General features: G+C 44.2%; 1 protein-coding gene across 1 annotated transcript in view; it reads right to left on the bottom strand.

Annotated features, from left to right (window-relative positions):
• Nucleotides 1-14,530, bottom strand: part of lama5 (laminin, alpha 5) — an 85,403-nt gene that overhangs the window by 7,682 nt on the left and 63,191 nt on the right. The window contains exons 39-67 of the mRNA XM_070909902.1: nucleotides 14,267-14,374; nucleotides 13,922-14,005; nucleotides 12,701-12,931; nucleotides 12,353-12,466; nucleotides 12,109-12,239; nucleotides 11,917-11,997; nucleotides 11,328-11,542; nucleotides 11,062-11,162; nucleotides 10,747-10,930; nucleotides 9,991-10,131; nucleotides 9,655-9,806; nucleotides 9,385-9,495; nucleotides 9,134-9,245; nucleotides 8,632-8,805; nucleotides 6,125-6,321; nucleotides 5,917-6,033; nucleotides 5,504-5,658; nucleotides 5,248-5,377; nucleotides 5,010-5,112; nucleotides 4,742-4,855; nucleotides 4,339-4,521; nucleotides 3,690-3,832; nucleotides 3,394-3,573; nucleotides 2,929-3,068; nucleotides 2,347-2,506; nucleotides 1,891-2,024; nucleotides 1,517-1,682; nucleotides 1,229-1,363; nucleotides 880-1,031 (exon numbers count right to left, since the gene is read on the bottom strand). Of these exons, the coding sequence (XP_070766003.1) occupies nucleotides 880-1,031; nucleotides 1,229-1,363; nucleotides 1,517-1,682; nucleotides 1,891-2,024; nucleotides 2,347-2,506; nucleotides 2,929-3,068; nucleotides 3,394-3,573; nucleotides 3,690-3,832; nucleotides 4,339-4,521; nucleotides 4,742-4,855; nucleotides 5,010-5,112; nucleotides 5,248-5,377; nucleotides 5,504-5,658; nucleotides 5,917-6,033; nucleotides 6,125-6,321; nucleotides 8,632-8,805; nucleotides 9,134-9,245; nucleotides 9,385-9,495; nucleotides 9,655-9,806; nucleotides 9,991-10,131; nucleotides 10,747-10,930; nucleotides 11,062-11,162; nucleotides 11,328-11,542; nucleotides 11,917-11,997; nucleotides 12,109-12,239; nucleotides 12,353-12,466; nucleotides 12,701-12,931; nucleotides 13,922-14,005; nucleotides 14,267-14,374 (4,148 nt within the window). The remainder of the gene's footprint in view (nucleotides 1-879; nucleotides 1,032-1,228; nucleotides 1,364-1,516; nucleotides 1,683-1,890; nucleotides 2,025-2,346; nucleotides 2,507-2,928; nucleotides 3,069-3,393; nucleotides 3,574-3,689; nucleotides 3,833-4,338; nucleotides 4,522-4,741; nucleotides 4,856-5,009; nucleotides 5,113-5,247; nucleotides 5,378-5,503; nucleotides 5,659-5,916; nucleotides 6,034-6,124; nucleotides 6,322-8,631; nucleotides 8,806-9,133; nucleotides 9,246-9,384; nucleotides 9,496-9,654; nucleotides 9,807-9,990; nucleotides 10,132-10,746; nucleotides 10,931-11,061; nucleotides 11,163-11,327; nucleotides 11,543-11,916; nucleotides 11,998-12,108; nucleotides 12,240-12,352; nucleotides 12,467-12,700; nucleotides 12,932-13,921; nucleotides 14,006-14,266; nucleotides 14,375-14,530) is intronic.

The raw sequence follows: 14,530 nt of genomic DNA, 5'->3' as shown, positions 1-14,530 counted from the left end.
TTAACATGTTGCCTACTTTCACATACAGCAAACAGAAAAGTCCAACATTTACTCTCCTTTTACCTCCTACTGAGAAAAAATGCTAACTTTGTTGGCCCTGTGTTTGGGTGAACCACAACAGGAAATGTGCCATAAAAGCAAAATAATGAGCTAAAAGAGGCTAACAAAACTAGTCTACAGCCACGCTAGGGGCTCTGTGACGCTGACTTTAATTTGTCCTTAGGTTTCCTGCAAAACTAGTGACATCCCCATCAGCCTCAGCTGTGCTTTGTGTTTGTTGCTAATTAACAAAGTTTTGCATGCTAAATGCTAACATCAGCATGCTAACATGCACACAATAGCAATGCTAACAGTTTAGCATGCATGCTAACATTTGTTAATCAGCATTAAACAGCTGAGGCTGATGGGGACGTGATTAGTTTTGCAGGTATTTTGGACATAAACCAAAGTAGGACAAAATGTGTTGAAAATGTAAAAATGTAAATGATCTTAAAGGATCAGAAAAGTTATTACAATTAATCATGTAGGGAATATGAATATCTGCACCAAATTTCAACCAATCATCCAATAATTTCAGTCTGGACCACTTTATCTGGACATTTTATTTTGGTCTGTTTGTTATTTATCTTATCTTATTCTTTTACCTTCTACCTCCCACCATCAGACCACGGCAAATTCCTTGTAATGTATGTATGAAGTGGGGGGACCCCCTCTGGTGTGGCTAAAAAAACTGATTAGTGAAGCTTTAAAGAATAATAATAAATCCTCAAAAATTTTTTCAAGTTGTGATGATAAGATAAGATGATTGAAGAAAATTGAAAAGTGTGTGTGTGTGTGTGTGTGTGTGTGTGTGTGTGTGTGTGTGTGTGTCCTACTCACCCAGCAGGCATCTTGTGCTCCGGCACTCCTCCCAGGTAGTAGCTGCCACTGAACGGGGGGATGTTCTCTGTGAAGGAGTGGGTGTAGAGGCCGACGCGGTTGTTCCTCACCACAATACGGTTCGGGGTTGAACGCAGGATGATAATCTCCAGCTACACAGTCAAAAACAACATGTCACACACAGATTAGAAAACTTGAGGTGTAAATGATCAATACTATTTTTTATTTTAGCTAACAGGCAACCATTTTGCATCCTAAGGATCTCTATTTCTTCAATTAACGATTTCTAACACACATGGGAAAGACAAAGACAGACAGGCAGAGAGACGGAAAAACACGGCAGACTCACAGCTTTGGGGTCGGCGTCGCTGATCTTCAGGAAATCAGATGTATCGTCTTTAGGCTGGAGCTCCACCAGCTTACCACTGAAATCGTAGAAAACCTTCAGTCTGCCCTGGAGCACCACCAGACACAGGAACTGATTCTGATGGAGGACAGAGACGTGGAGAAAACAATGAGAAGAGAGCTTTCTTGGCAAATGTATTTATTTAATGTGTTTTATGTAAACGTGAAAACTTAATGAAGGACGCCAGAATGAATGAATGAATGAACACCAATGAATTATTGAAGTCTTTACCCCGTTTTGCAGCAGGAGCAGAACTCCGTTGTGTGACAGCAGTTTGACTTCCTGTTCGAAGCGCTGCATGCGAGTCGATTCATCAGTGAAGGTGATCTGAGCGAAGCCGGTGCCGTCGAAATACGCTGCGTCATTCACCCAGGCCTGAGTCAGCACCGGCTTGGACCTGTTTTTAGCATTTTTATTTCATTTAGAGGAAGACAAATGGAAAATATGAGAGTGAGTTAAGTCAAAAGAGAAAAGTGTTTGATCATTTCAAGTTCTTAAAAACAGACTGGAGGTTATTTATGTTTTTTTCAAGATGAGAAAGCCAGGGGCAACATCCAACAAAGATTTCAAATAAATAAATTAGCTATGACACTGTGTGCACTGACCTGCCATAAGGCTTCTCCTCTGTGGTGTTGAGTTTGAAGATGTTTTCAAAGTTATACAGACTGAGCACTTCCTCGTTGAGTGTATCTAGCTCGATGCAGCCCTTAAAGTTAGGCAGAGTGAGCGGGGCAGGGGGCTAAAAGAAACAAGAGAATAAAGATAAAGAACTTAGGAGCTGGATACTCGTACATGTATATGATTTCAATTTACATCAACCCTCAGATATCCTTAGAAACTCCTAAACTTGTTATGTTGTGTCAATGTGCAGCTAGCATGAGCAATATAAGCTAAAAGGCCAAGTTTTAAATTGTTATAGGTTGTGTTTATCATAGTGTTTCAGCAATTCACTGATTAAGAAATGTGTTTCATTTACAGGGTTGACTGCATTTAAATGAGGGCTGCCCTCCATAACTGAGCCCAACCCCTCAACAGAGGCACACAGCCCTCCATGTTCTTACTTTGAAAGTACTCGGGTATCCTCCAACATAGAAGACAGTGTCGTCGGTCAGGAGGTTGAGCAGCCCCTGATCTCCTCCAGCCTCCACATAGGCTTTGGTGACTCTTTGGTCGCCCTCAGAGGCTTCTGAAGACATGGACATTTGACCGTACTGGAGGGTCCTGCATTCAGCCAGACAGACAAATAGACATGCATACAGATTGAGGACAAGATACATGCGAATAAACAGTAGCAGTCGTGGAGGCTGAAGGATAGACGGGTTTGACCGCTGAGAGAGAGTCAATATCTTAACTTACATAATGAATACAATGTTTTGGACATAAATGTGTTTCTGAAACAGCATCTAGAGCAACTCTGGACACTTTACATTGGTTTAACTGTAATAAAACAACAACAGACTAACACAAGAATGGAAGGAAATATCCACTCTGTAGTCATAAAGCAGGCTAAACATTAGAAAACCTCTCAAGAACAAAGCAATGATAAAGCAGTTTCAAATATGTGCATGTAACCATGGCATGTATACATGTACATATTTTATTGTGTGTGTGTGTGTGTGTGTGTGTGTGTGTGTGTGTGTTACCTCTCCAGCACTACGCTGTTGAAGTTTCCATTAGACTTGACGTCTTCAGGCATCAGCACCTCAGCAGTTTCTCCTCCAACGTTAAAGTACCAACGCAGTCTCTTCCCCTCCAACGTCATGCCCAGGAACTCCTTACTGGACTACAAATACCAGACAGATAGTAATGAACTACAAAAACCCATACCGTTGTCTTCTCCCCTCAGATTCTATGCCAAAGATCTCCTTAGTGGACTACAACTCCTAAAAACTCCATAACGCCATAGTGTCATTGTGGAGATACGCTGCGTAATACTCAGAGCGGTACAGACATACTTAAATAAACTTCAAAAATATCTATAAATTACAGACAAAACAAGACTCATATGTATGATGTATAATAAAAAGACAAAAATACAATAATCCCACAAAAATATATCAAATAAAACAACATGAAATGAGCTTCTGTGTTGCCGTGGTGATGCTTACATTCTTGTTGCCAAGGTAGAAGACAAACTGTTGGGTGCCGTCGCCTTGCCGCCTGGCTCGTGCCGCCTCCGGCAGGGTGATGTAGAACTTCAGGGAGGTGTAGGCAGCCAGGTCGGCCAGGTTACGGGGAGTACGGACCTGAACGCCAGACTGCCCGTTAAACTTGACCGAGACGCCCACCTGGACGGAGGAGAGACGAGGAGACGAGGTAATAAGAAACTGCTGGAAGAAAAGCAGGCATTGTTTGTATTTTTGTGTGTGTGTGTGTCTGTGTGTGTGTGTGTGTGTGTGTGTACCTTGCTGGCAGCATTGCGCGCCTGCTGTATGAGCTGCCGGATGCGGCTGATGTTCTCAGAGATGTTTGGCATCTGGGCGGAGTGATTCTGCAGTTTATCCAGCTTCTTCATGAGCAAAGGAATCGTCTCACCCAGCGAGTTCACTGCAGAGCGCGAGTTACATCAAGTTACGACAGCTTCACTTTTTCATTAGGGATGTATCTATTAACGTGCCCATTATTCATTAATTATTTGATCAGAAAGTTGTGACAAATGTTCCATTTAATTTTTCTATTATTCTAATCGTCTGAACTGTTTTAATCTTGCCATTTAAAGCACTTTGTTTTGAAAAGTGCTGTATAAATAAAGCCATTATTATATCATTAATTTCCCAGAGTCAAAGATAACATCTTCAAATTGCTAATTGCCCAAATATATTTAATTTAGAATTATATAGAACAGAAAAGCCGAAACGAATTACATTTAATCGATAAACTAATCAAATATTTGACTAGAATATTTTTGAAGCCATCTGAGGGGACAATGAAGTAAACATATTACTGACAATGAGGCATCGTAGCTGAAGATGTGTAGAAATCACGTGATATAAAGACTCTTTTTTCAGGATGTTTCTTTGGCGATACATTCACACACATTCACACACTCCCACCGGTCTTGTTGGCCTCCATCAGGGCGTTGTTGATGTCGTCGTTGGTGGCGTTGGCGTCTCCGTAGGTCTGCTGCCATTGGTCCAGCCGCTCTTTAATGGGACGCAGGGCATCGTTGATTTGCGTGGCCGTGGTGTTCGCCAGTTCCGCCGCTCGCTTTGCCTCCTCGATGTCCTGACTCACATCTGTTCATCGCAGCAAAACAAGGACGAAAAAACTAACATGTTTACTGCTGGCATCTTCACCGTAGCTCTCTGAACATGCTTTCAGCTGCTTCCAGGTCTTGATGATATCTAGCGTTTGCTGCTCTTGAGTTTGAGGCTTAAAACTGCTTTAAACAAACGCGTCAACGCTAATTCAATGTAGTCATTTCTGTGTGTGTGTGTGTGTGTTGAATGTGCGTACTCGTGGTGAAGTTGAGGTTGTTCTGAACTGTCTCCAGGTCCTTCATCACTTCAACCTGTTTGGTTTTGGCGTCATCCAGTCGCTTCTGAGCATCTTCCAGCTGCGGCTTCAGATCTGAGCAGCCGAAAGAGGAGGGGAAAAAAAAAACAACCTTCAACTACTGAAACACCCAAACTGATTCCAGTTTCTACAAGACTCTTAACTTGACTTCATGACATCTCTTATATAAATCAAATCACAAGATAAAGACGTAAAGACGTGTGTTTACCGTCATTGAGTTCATCATTTAGCTTTTCGACTTCCTCCTTCAGATCCACACTGTGGTTCCTCAGAGATTCAGCCATCTGACTGAGATCCTGGTTCTTCATGGTCTGAACACACACACACACACACACACACACACACAAATAAATAAGTAGTTTTAATTTGTTGTCGTTTTATTAAAGCATAAACGTGTGTGTGTGTGTGTGTGTGTGTGTGTGTGCGTGTGTGTGTCCGTCCTGTACCTCCACAGTGTCGTTAGCAGCCTTGTCGGCCATCTTGGCAGCCTCCTCGGCCTCCTTGATGCTGTTGATGATCTTGTTGTAGGCTTGTGTTACATCCACAAATCCCCCCCTCTTGGTTTCTGCAACCAAACTGCAAACAGACGAAAACAACTCGTAATGTTTTTTACATTTGTAATATAAAGGATCATGAACATCTTTACCAACTTCTGATATTATCTACCTCTTAATTTAACAAACAGTCGGTCTCGTCTCTTACCTGGACAGGTTCATGGCTAAAGCGTTCAGCAGCTCGGCGTGTCTCTCGGCTTCCTCCACCAGGGGAATTTTAGAGTCGACCAAAGCAAAGGTCTGCACTTTCTTTGCTAACGGTGTCCTGGAGCCGTCCAGCTGGGCCGCCAACCGCTCGTACTCCTGAGAAAGACGTCAGACGAAGTGTTAAAGAGACGAATCTTATGATGATCTTAAACAGATCTGATTCGTAATATACGTATGAAACCCTGAGGCCCACGAAGAAGACTGCACAACGAGTTTCTTGTGTCTTTTGTGAAGTTGCTGAGTGGATTTAAACGACTAGAGTTTGAACACCAGGTGTGCTGCAGGTAAGCTTTGCAGAGCCTGTTCACAATGTTCACTACATGTTGAAATCTGTGTGTTTTAGTTTGTTCGAACCTCTTTGGAGTCGTGCAGCATGGGCAGCACGTCGTTGACCTGAGCCACATCATCTTCAGCCATCTGTAACTGCTCGTTCACCTCCTTCTGCTGCGACAGCAGGTCTTCTATCCTCCTCTGCGAGAGAGAGCGAGTCAGAGAGTCAGTACCACCTTCCATCACCGTCCTCTACTCCTTCCCCACCGCTCTTGTTCATGTCCCGGCTCACCTTGTTGTCCTCCAGGGTTTTCTCGTTGACGTTGTTGATCTCTGCGGCTCTGGCCGTGTTGTTCACAGCCTCGTTCAGGGCGTCTCGCAGATCCATCATTTCAGAGTGGAAGCGGGCCAGGCGGTCCCTGATAGCCTTGGCCAAGTCGTTGTTGTCTCCCTGACGACCTGCCAACTGTTTGTTCACACGATCGAACACTAGAGGAGGACAGACAGACAGAGACAGAGACAAAGAGGGGTAGTTTAAGGATATGTTTTGATCTGGACCTGGTTTCTCCTGTGGAGTGCTGGCACTGTGTAGACCATCCACACACTGACAGTACGCGCATGTAATACAGTGCATCCGGAAAGTATTCACGGCGCTTCACTTTTTCCACATTTTGTTATGTTACACCCTTATTCCAAAATGGATTAAATAAATTTTTTTCCTCAAAATTCTACACACAACACCCCATAATGACAATGTGAAAAAAGTTTTTTTGAAATTTTTGCAAATTTATTAAAAATAAAAAACTAAGAAATCACATGTACATAAGTATTCACAGCCTTTGCCATGAAGCTCAAAATTGAGCTCAGGTGCATCCTGTTTCCACTGATCATCCTTGAGATGTTTCTGCAGCTTAATTGGAGTCCACCTGTGGTAAATTCAGTTGATTGGACATGATTTGGAAAGGCACACACCTGTCTATATAAGGTCCCACAGTTGACAGTGCATGTCAGAGCACAAACCAAGCATGAAGTCAAAGGAATTGTCTGTAGACCTCCGAGACAGGATTGTCTCGAGGCACAAATCTGGGGAAGGTTACAGAAAAATTTCTGCTGCTTTGAAGGTCCCAATGAGCACAGTGGCCTCCATCATCCGTAAGTGGAAGAAGTTCGGAACCACCAGGACTCTTCCTAGAGCTGGCCGGCCATCTAAACTGAGTAATCGGGGGAGAAGGGCCTTAGTCAGGGAGGTGACCAAGAACCCGATGGTCACTCGGTCAGAGCTCCAGAGTTCCTCTGTGGAGAGAGGAGAACCTTCCAGAAGGACAACCATCTCTGCAGCAATCCACCAATCAGGCCTGTATGGTAGAGTGGCCAGACGGAAGCCACTCCTTAGTAAAAGGCACATAGCAGCCTGCCTGGAGTTTGCCAAAAGGCACCTGAAGGACTCTCAGACCATGAGAAACAAAATTCTCTGGTCTGATGAGACAAAGATTGAACTCTTTGGTGTGAATGCCAGGCGTCACGTTTGGAGGAAACCAGGCACCGCTCATCACCAGGCCAATACCATCCCTACAGTGAAGCATGGTGGTGGCAGCATCATGCTGTGGGGATGTTTTTCAGCGGCAGGAACTGGGAGACTAGTCCGGATAGAGGGAAAGATGAATGCAGCAAAGTACAGAGACATCCTGGATGAAAACCTGCTCCAGAGCGCTCTTGACCTCAGACTGGGGCGACGGTTTATCTTTCAGCAGGACAACGACCCTAAGCACACAGCCAAGATATCAAAGGAGTGGCTTCAGGACAACTCTGTGAATGTCCTTGAGTGGCCCAGCCAGAGCCCAGACTTGAATCTGATTGAACATCTCTGGAGAGATCTGAAAATGGCTGTGCACCGACGCTTCCCATCCAACCTGATGGAGCTTGAGAGGTGCTGCAAAGAGGAATGGGTGAAACTGCCCAAAGATAGGTGTGCCAAGCTTGTGGCATCATATACAAAAAGACTTGAGGCTGTAATTGCTGCCAAAGGTGCATCAACAAAGTATTGAGCAAAGGCTGTGAATACTTATGTACATGTGATTTCTCAGGTTTTTTATTTTTAATAAATTTGCAAAAATCTCAAAACTTTTTTCACGTTGTCATTAAGGGGTGTTGTGTGTAGAATTTTAAGGAAAAAAATGAATTTAATCCATTTTGGTATAAGGCTGCAACATAACAAAATGTGGAAAAAGTGAAGCGCTGTGAATACTTTCCGGATGCACTGTATGTGTTTGGAGAGATTAGACTTTAATCTTCTTTTTGGCCATTGTCATTTTGAAAAAGAAAGCTTTATAATCCAGATACAACACACGACAACTGACACTAAAATATGGTTTCTCCAAACATTAAAAACAGTCTGGCAGTTCAGCAATGTCATAAATCCTCAAAAACTTTATGTCCAAATTAATCTCAAGAGGCTGAATCAAAAAGAGTCCATGTGATTATTCTAAGCAGATATCAGGTGTTAAATTAAGTACTAAGTAGCTCTGACATTGAGTAGACTGATGATGAACTTTGATTCTTCCAGTTTAGAAAGTTTGGTGGCAAATCAAATTATAGCTCTTATAACCAAAGTAATGATTACTATTTATAGGACACATGTTGCGTCCCAACTTCCTTTTGCAAATCAGAATTTAAATTTAGTAAAAGTGTCTAAACATAAAATATATAAATATACATAAATAGAATATGATCAATATTTATAAAAGTGTTTTAGAGGAACTTATTCGTCAGTGTTTTATGGATGTGTGTGTTTGAACTGACGTTTCTCTGCCTCCGTCTTCTCCTTGTCAGCCAGCTTCTTCTGTCCCACACAGCTCCTGTACCTCATCTCCCTCAGCATGGCCTGCACCTCCCTCATCTTCCTCTCCCTCTCCCCGTCGTCCTGCTCCGCCTCTGTGTCATTCAGCGAGGACCGGTTCGCCATCAGCATGATATCTGTGGAAAGCATCACGAAAAAACGAATCAATCAACTCCTGGTTCATCTTTGGACAAACATCACCTTTTGTTTCTGAAAGACAGCAAACTAAAGTTTTCTCAATGTCATAACTGGTCTTCACCAGATTCAGTCATGTGTCATTAATGTATGTTATTTTCATTGGAGACAAAACTTACTTAAAACCTATTTCCAACCTTTACTTTCGGTATTGTGAATACAATTTGACCTAAATATTCTCTGAGATTTCTATACATTTGGAAAAAGACGTTAAGAATCAGTGTTTCTGTCCCAGCTGTCACATGATGGACTCATTGTCCTCCGTCCCACCGTTTAAATCCATGGTTATGTTGTTGATGAAGGACAGCAGGTCTTGCGCCCTCTGGTGTGTGTTAGTGGTACTGTCCCGCAGGTCACCGACCCGGTCAGTCATCGTTGACGCCTGAAAACACCACGACACACACGACACGCTCAGTTCCACGTGACGACAGACACTTTCACAACATTTTTTACTTTTGTGGTGACGAAGACAGAATAATTCTGTGTGTGTGTGTGTGTGTGAGAGTCATCAGTGACCACACCTTGGCCTGCAGTTCATCAATGTCGTCATTGATATTCATGATCTCAGCATCCAGCATGTCGGCCCGACTCCTGCTGTCATCCAGCGTGCTGTTGTAGTTCTCTAAGGCGCGCTAGAATCATGGGAGTTTATTTAAAATAAAATGCCTGTGCAGCATATATGACACCAACAGTACAGCAGTCTTACAGCCTGTGTTTGTGTATATCTGTGTGTGTGTGTGTGTGTGTGTGTGTGTGTGTGTGTGTGTGTGTGTGTGTGTGCGCGCACTCACAGCGATGTCCTCCACAGACTTGTTGAGGTTGTTCAGCTGAGCCCAGGCCATGGAGCTGGCGTTGAGGCTGCTCAGCTGACCGGCGACGGAGCGGAAGTTGTCGTTCATCTTGTCCAGATCCTCCAACAGGACGATGACACAGTTGTCGCAAGCTGCGAGGGGAAACACACACACACACACACACACACACACACACACACACACACACACACACACACACACACACACACACAATTTCATTCCTCCGTAATTTTTGTTCTGTTCTCGTTGAAGTTTTCTTTCAAACACAAAAGGAAGTCCTGCCCAGTTGCTGCCGCTCGTGCGTGTTTCACTTACGTTCACAGTGCATGCCGTGATGGTGGTCTACAGGCACGCTGTATTTTTGTGAGCAGGTGTCGCACTGTTTTCCTGTCATCCCGTCGGGACAGCGGCACTCTCCTGTCCGGGGGTCACAGCGACCTCCTCTGCAGTTACACTCTGGAGAGACGAGGAGTTCAACAGTGGGTTGATTTCATTTATTTATCTGGGGCAACTTGCAGCTTGTTACTGCACTCTAACTGTATTTTATTACATTAAATCTATTTCTTTATATTTTACTGATTTTATTCTGGTTTTATTATTGTTTTATATTTATTGTATTTTCTTTGTTTGCCTTTGTTTTTGCCTCTGTGTTGGAAATGTGGTATATAAATAAGGCTGTCTTGCCTTTAACCATTTTGCATCCCCAGAGTGATTAAATAAAAGTAGCTATGCTGGCTATCACTGCAAATATATATATACTACTCTACAAGTTCTAATATTATTGGTACTGCTGGCTACTACAGCTACTATTACTAATACTGCTGCTGTTGCTGCTGACGCCACCGTTTCTAATACTACAGCTACTGGTTTTCATTTGAATATGAGTCGAGTACACTCTACTGTATTGGCTGCAGTGGGAATGTGGACCATGTGGGCTCCTCTATAGGCTGCAAAGATGCTGTGGTCTGATTAACAGTTTACTAGGTGCTTTAACAAACAGAAAAGTCCACGAGCCATAACTAAAGTATGCAGAGTGCTTCACTGTATGTCGTAATTCACACATCCACTCACTCTTGCACCCGTTGGGTCCGTAGTCCCAGTGTCCAGGAGCACACTGTTTGCAGTTCGGCCCGTTGACTCCGGGCCGACAGGCGCACTGACCGCTCTGAGGGTCACATGGCTGCACGAGAGCCGCCGAGGCGTCACAGTCGCAATGGCGACAGCCGGAGCACGAGTCGAAGCCGAACGAGCCGTCCTGAGAGGACAACAGATTCAGGAGGAGACGTGAGGACAGATCGTAGCGTGCTAGCTGCAACATTTTTAAATGAATGAATTATATTTTCAGAGTCATAATGAAGATATAAAGAATGTAATAAAACCTCTCACCACACAGCGTTCACAGCGCGGCCCGGTGACTCCTGCTTTACAGCGACACTGTCCAGTCTGAGGGTCACATGACTCCATGCCGCACGGAGAACAGTTGCATTCTGGGTTAAAGAAAAAGCTTTTTAATTTGCTGATACATCGACGACATCACAGCGATATCTGTTCAAACATGAATCAGAGCGTCTTTATTTCACTGAAGCTTTTACTGTTAAACTGAGCAGCCTGATGGGATCAAATGAACACATGAATATATCGAATAAACTCACTGGTGCAGTTTTTGGCGGTGATGGCGTCTCCGTAGTAACCAGGTGCGCAGGTGTCACAGTGAGGCCCCGCCGTGTTGTGCATGCAGCTGAGACACTCGCCGGTCAGCGGGTGACAGTCGGTGAACAGCATGTTGGGGTCCGTGTTGCCGTGGCAATGGCACAGCTGGCAGCTGCTGCCGAGCACCATGGGGTTGCCATAGTAACCAGGGGCGCACCTGCGTTAGAGGACCATAGGTTACTTCTTGATGTGAAGTTACTCATGTGTATTTAGGAGAGATGTAAATAGTGAAGTTAAACCTTTTTAATGACAAAATATATTCACAGCGAAGGAGCCAGTAAGTTACAGAGGTAAACAGTGTAGTTCTTGCTTAAAAAACAGAAAAACTCAAAATATTAGAATTAAATAAGTAAATTAGTTAAAAAAAACAAACAAAAAAGTAAGATAGCACTTTCTTGATCCCTGGGGGGGTTTGGTAATAAACCTCTGATGCTGTAATGCATTAAAAATAAAGAAACAAAGCTTTTTAAAGGTAAGAGTTGAATTAGGCACTTCAACACCGCAGTGCAGTGTTGTCCGGAGGTTGTTCACCTTTCGCAGTGTGGTCCAGCGTAACCCGGCATACACAGACACTGCATCCTGTCGTTTTTCTGCAAACAACCCTCTGCAAAACTACACAGAGACAAAAAAAACACAAGGAGTTCAATTAAAATTCATCATTAAGTGAGAAATCAGGGGAGTGACGGTGAACGATGACGCTAACAGCGAGAGAAAAGTGCTGACTTGTTGGATTGGACCCTCAGTGGGCAGGGACAACTGGAGCATGACACCGCCTGTCCGTCAAGACTGTTGTTGCCAAGGAAACCACCCTGGCACTTCTCACAGTGGTCACCGGCTGTGTTATGCTGGCAGTTCTGACGGAGATAGAAAACAGTGACTGATCTATAAACAGTGCCAGAGGGGACGGACATCAAGAAGGACAGAAAGGTTTGTGTTTGTCAACCAGAGCATCACTGAAGATCCTCACCACACAGATTCCAGATCCGTCCAGACACTGATCAGAGCGCCCGTTACAGTTACAGGGAACACATTTCCCCAGAAACAGGCCAATGGTGTCTCTGTAGTAACCTGGAGCACATTTCTATAGAGAGGAGAGGAGCAGGAGATTATTAATCTGATGATTAGTGGACTGGCCTTTTTGTCTCTAAAATGCCAGAAAATAGTAAAAACTTAAAATGATATACTTAAAATATCATATTTACAATGATGTGTATGGGACAGTGTTTCTGATCCATCAGAATAAGTTGAAAGATGTTGGTATCATAAACGTCTAATTTAACAATAAATGCTGATAACAACGGCTGTGGTCCCTCACCTGACACGAGTCTCCCAGGTAGTTGGCGGGACACATGCAGATCTCCACGTTGTTGGCATGGCGACCGGCAGGCAGGCTCTCGGCGCCCTCCAGTACGGCGCCGCGGAGCGACACGGAGTGGGCCGACTGGGAGTGCAGGGCTCGGATCTGCAGAGACTCCAGACCGACCAGAACCATCATCAGCTCCTCCCGAGACACCAGGTTACCAGTCTGAGCGTGACGGAAACTTCCCTGTGAGGAGAGGAAGGAGGGGGGAGGAGGAGGAGGAGGAGGAGGAGGAGGTGAACAAAGGATCACTGAGAGGGCCGACATCAGTTCTTCTCTGGAGTTTGGTTTGTCTTTATTCCACAATGACCCCTCAGGGAGGTTTAAGGACACAGTTACACATAACAAATCTACAATATAAATATATAAATGAGCAAAGAAGCACAAACAGTAAATATTCAGTCGCTACTTAAAAGATCAACAGTTAAAAATGGGGTCATTTAAGGATCAGAGGAGCGAAGGACAGCGAACTAATGAGATAATAAAGTTAAAAAAAAACAGTTAACGGCACTAATATGTTCATGAAGGAGGGGACCAAAAAGAAAAGGAGGAGGGTTATGGATTTTGACTTTTTACTGGAGGAAGGAGAGTCCCATTCTTATGGGAGAGCAAAGAGGGGTCTTTTAACTTTTTCTCATCCCAGATTTACATTTTATTTAGAAATCATGTCGGAGCTAGTGGAGAAACACAAGAGAGCATTGTCCACAATGTCTGGAAAGAAAAGTTCCCCCTCCGGTGATCAACACTATAAAATCAAGACAACAGTGTTTTGGAAAAATAGGGCAAATCCGACATGCTGCTGCCGGCCTGCGTGAGTCGGGCTGTTAAATTCAGCTTCTCACATAAATCTCCCGGCTTGTGCAGCTTAAACAACCTCTGACGGCTCCTGCAGCGACTCTCCTGACCAGCAGTTAGTCACCCGGCTGGGTCCTGTTCAAAGAATAAGACGTCTTGGCAGCTTTACAGTTGAACGAAGATGTAAGTTACAACAGAATTAATTACTTTTGTATACTGCAAACAAAACCTGTCTGGTGATAAGATGGCTGGTGCGGCTGCCTCGAGCTTAATGCACCCATGCATGATTAGATTCACCTGCCCTGCGCTCTACACTGCCACCTGTGGTCAACTTAATATCAACAACAAATAATAAACGTAAATAAATAAACGGGACTTTACCTCCACCATGTGAACTATTCCCAGGTGAGGCTCTTCAGGTGAGGAGTACTCTCTCTCCATGAACACCAGGGTCATCTGGTTACCCTGCATTGGGGGGGGGGGGGGGGGGGGGCATAACAGAGGAAGTACTGTGAAGAGTGTGTGTGCAGAGAGAGTGTGTGTGTGTGTGTGTGTTCTGTATCATATAAAACAGCCAGAAGGATTCGAGGATTGGTTCTTTTAATAACACTCTCGTTGTGTGTAGACGCCTGTGTGTATGTGTCTGTGCACGTGTTTGTGTGTCATGATTCTGGCAGACGAGGATGTGTTGACTAGTTTACACTGATGTTTGCGCGTGTTTTGTACCTTGAGAATGATGTCAGGCCTGGAGGCCTCGGCAGGCAGAGACAACACGTCGCCTCTCATGGTCTGAGTGTGGAGACGGTACCTCAGATAACCTCCGTAGGACGAGACCTGGGGGAACAGGGGTAGATGGGAGTTCAAATGAAGCATTAAGAAAAGCAGACAGACAGACAGACAGACTCGGAGCTTCAATCTCATGCTATAGTATCTTAATCCAGACAACAATGGATTACACTCAGACTGTAGACCGTCTAGCAGAAACAAGAT

The sequence above is a fragment of the Enoplosus armatus genome, chromosome 8, assembly GCF_043641665.1.
Source record: "Enoplosus armatus isolate fEnoArm2 chromosome 8, fEnoArm2.hap1, whole genome shotgun sequence".
Taxonomy (NCBI): Eukaryota; Metazoa; Chordata; class Actinopteri; order Centrarchiformes; family Enoplosidae; genus Enoplosus; species Enoplosus armatus.
The sequence above is the reverse complement of the archived record's forward strand: the minus strand, read 5'-3'. Positions and strand labels throughout refer to the sequence as shown.